General features: G+C 58.1%; 2 protein-coding genes across 2 annotated transcripts in view; one reads left to right on the top strand and one right to left on the bottom strand.

Moving 5' to 3' along the window:
• The window catches only part of GUITHDRAFT_62405 (hypothetical protein), a gene marked incomplete at both ends in the record, with an annotated part of 2,468 nt that extends 1,774 nt beyond the window's left edge, over nucleotides 1-694 (top strand). The window contains one exon of the mRNA XM_005821071.1: nucleotides 321-694. Coding sequence (XP_005821128.1) covers nucleotides 321-694 — 374 coding nt within the window. The remainder of the gene's footprint in view (nucleotides 1-320) is intronic.
• Nucleotides 695-732: 38 nt separating this feature from the next.
• GUITHDRAFT_155821 (hypothetical protein) lies at nucleotides 733-2,808 on the bottom strand. Its single transcript, XM_005821070.1, has 5 exons — nucleotides 2,315-2,808; nucleotides 1,802-2,265; nucleotides 1,596-1,748; nucleotides 1,475-1,547; nucleotides 733-1,430 (listed from the first exon to the last, which is right to left on the bottom strand). The coding sequence occupies exons 1-5, from the start codon at nucleotides 2,327-2,329 to the stop codon at nucleotides 801-803; spliced, it is 1,335 nt and encodes a 444-aa protein (XP_005821127.1). The 5' UTR covers nucleotides 2,330-2,808; the 3' UTR covers nucleotides 733-800.
• Nucleotides 2,809-3,081: the final 273 nt, after the last annotated feature.

Genomic DNA, 3,081 nt, shown 5'->3' with positions numbered 1-3,081 from the left:
CCCAAACAACAAAAATCCAACAGAGAGAATCATCCCCCGCGAACTCCATCTGGCGAGGGCACTGCCCCGCCTCCCCCCCCTTTTGGCTTTGTCTCCCCCACATCCACGGCCACACAACCACCAACTCCTCCCTCTGCACACCTCCACCCCATCACCCTCCTCCTCCTCCCCTCCTCCTCCACCACCACCACATTCGCGCTCGCTCCTTTATCACTTGACAAGCGCTCACAGGGGGGTAGCTTCCTTTCCCGACGGCAACACTTACACGGGAGAGTTCGCAGCTCGGAGGAGCGAGGCGGAGGTGCCTGGGGGGGTGGCAGAGGGGAGAGGCTGTCTGCAGTTCTTCTGGGGAGATGTATACGAGGGGGAGCTGGTGGGAGGGAGGCCGGAGGGGAAGGGGAGGATGAGCTATCCTGACGGGGGGTACGTGGAGGGGCACTGGAAGGAAGGGGCTCCCAGTGGAGTGAACCAGGGGAGGAAGAGGATGATGCTTGGGGAGTACGAGGGTGGGATGCAGGAGGGGATCCCCCAGGGCTGGGGCACGTTCGTGTACGACGACGGCAGCAAGTACGTGGGGCAGTTTGAGGAAGGAGAAGCGCAGGGGGAAGGAGAGCTGATCTCCTCTCAAGGAATCACGATCTTCTCGGGAAGGTTCGAGCGAGGAGCACCAGCAGGAGCTGCGGTGAAGGAATGGAGGGCCCCCGCGTGAGAAGGGGGAGGAGCGAGGGGGGAGGAGCATATAAGAACCTTTAGAATCGACTGCCACGGCACATATCTGATATGTTAAACTTGTTCATCCTCTACTGGCCCTCACCGGCTTCCTCCTCGTCCTCTTGCAGCTCCTTCCTCTCCAGCCGCTCGTTGTCGTAGTCCTCGATGAACTGCCGGATGTTCTCCGTGCTCAGGTCGTCCCCATCGAACACGTAGTACGCCCCCGAGTCGGGAATGTCGAGGATCACCAGCTGGGGGGTGCTGGTCGGCTCGTTGAGCTCGCAGGAGAGGCGCAGCTGGTAAACGACGTCGCTCGTCTCCGTGGCAGTGAAGAAGAGCATTCCAGCTTCGCACCCGCTCATCTTGGCAGCGCAGAAGGCCTCCTCCGCCACAGGCAGCATTGCCTCCGCCATCGCTGCCTTGGTCGCCTCGTCGCAGCCTTCGCAGAGGAGGACGCACGTGACGGTATCGTTCATCTCTCCTAGGATCTCAGGCTCGAGCGTGGAGAGGTCGTAGAGGGGCTTCGGGGTCCAGGGGAAGCAATCTCCGTCCGTGTCCTTGTTGACGATCTCGACGCCCTCGGTCGTCACGACGTTGCCGTCTGGGTCGATGACGACCATGGAAGGAACTTTCTCGATGCGGAACGCCTCTCCGAGCTTCTGCTTCGCCTCGTGGGCTGTTTGTGGCATGCACAGCCATGGCACGTTCGGAGAGAAATCCTGCAGAAGCGTCAACCCTTGGCTCTCCTCCTCCTTCCCCTCACCATGTCGATCACTTCGAACGCCTTGCCCTGCTCCTTGAGCTTCTCGTACATGTAGTCCAGCATCTGATGGAACCTGGCAGGCGCAACGTCACGCGCTCCTTCTCGGGAACGGATCTCTCACCCCTTGCACTGGTAATGCCAACCCATCGAGAACAAGATGCCGACGTGCTTGCCGTCCAGCTCCTTGACTGAGACCTGAGACCCATCGCCCTTGACAAACACGTCTCCCAGCATCTCCTTCACGTTGGTATTCCTCTTCTCAGCCCATGGAAACCTGCGCTAGGACTTAGAACGACATCGGGGGGTTGGCCCGCGCCAGCAGCTCACTGGTCAGCGAAAGAGTCGCCGTCGGCATCCTCGACGATGTGGGTGACGGCAGGAGTGATGTCCCGGTGAACCGTCGAGCCGTTGCTGTCCAGCAGCACCAGCATGGGGATCTGTCGCACTTGAAACCTGCGGGTGAGCTTCTTGTGCACCGACTTCCTGTGGAGAGGCACAGCAAGCCAGGACGCCATGGCCAGCAGCTCCTTGTACGCCTCCTTGTCTTCTTCTGGACGGCCGGGGACGGTGGCAGGCACGTACACCAACTCGAACGACTTTCCCTTCTCCTCGATGAGCTTCTTGTAGACTTGTTGCAGCGGCTGCATGAACTGCTTGCAGGAGCCCGACCACGACGCGCCAAACAGAATTCCGACATACTGCTTCCCCTCCAGGACGTGCTTGGTTCCAACCTCGTTGCCAGGTTCGTTCCTGCACAAAGTGTCGCCGAAGAGCTTGTTGAAGGAGACGTTCTGAGAGGAAGGGAGTCAGCAAACCTACTCTGCTCAACAGAAGCCTCACCATCTTATCGGCCATATTTCAACCTCTGTGGTTACCTGCGCAAAAAGTAGGTCAACCATGGACATCTTTCAAGTGCCAAGGAGCAGCATTGGCAACGTGATCATGAGAATGAACAAGGTTGAAGGACACGAAGTCACAGACTCAGTTACATCCAGAGAAAGCTCGCAAACTTTGAGGACACGGAGGTAGGCAGGCTGGACTAAAAGTCTAGGGATTGAGACACAGGGAAGTTCCGGCAGAGACGAATCGGCAGGTGGACATTACAGGGATCCAACAAATCAAAGTCAGACAGGGGAAAGACGTACAAGACATGGGGAAGACTCAACGGGCAGAGGAACGAGCGAGGAATGTCGCACACACGAGCGGCATGAGCCAACGGATCGATGCTGGGAGCAGCAAGAGCGAGGGGACGGGAGCATGGAAGGAGGAGGATGAGAGGAAAGGAGGAGAGGATGAGATGGATGTGTTCATGGTGGGAGGAGGCGGAGGAGGGAGGGAGGGAGGGAGAGGAGAACGCATGGGAGAGGCTGCTGCTGAGGAGGCAGTCGGTTGATGTGGGAGGAGAGGCGCAGATAACACCAGGAGGAGGTGGGGTGAATCCCCTGGAGGGTAGTCGATGAAATGTTACCTTTGTAGGGGGTAGGGGTACACAACGCCTCGTATTTGCCCGGTACTCTGGAGAGAGAGTCTTAACAGAGGGGGGGAAAGATCAATATTTTCATATATGAGACAATAAGTAAAAGAAGAAAAGAGTGGTGCCTGATGTT

Source organism: Guillardia theta (genome assembly GCF_000315625.1).
Source record: "Guillardia theta CCMP2712 unplaced genomic scaffold GUITHscaffold_153, whole genome shotgun sequence".
NCBI classification, from domain to species: Eukaryota; class Cryptophyceae; order Pyrenomonadales; family Geminigeraceae; genus Guillardia; species Guillardia theta.
This window is presented reverse-complemented; position numbering and strand designations above follow the sequence as displayed.

Excerpts from the sequence above, each read along its gene's own strand:
- GUITHDRAFT_155821 (XM_005821070.1), bottom strand. Across the intron at positions 1,749-1,801 it reads GGCGACTCTTTCGCTGACCA|GTTTCCATGGGCTGAGAAGA; the intron begins GTGAGCTGCTGG and ends GTCCTAGCGCAG. Across the intron at positions 1,548-1,595 it reads TGGCATTACCAGTGCAAGGG|GTTCCATCAGATGCTGGACT; the intron begins GTGAGAGATCCG and ends TGCGCCTGCCAG.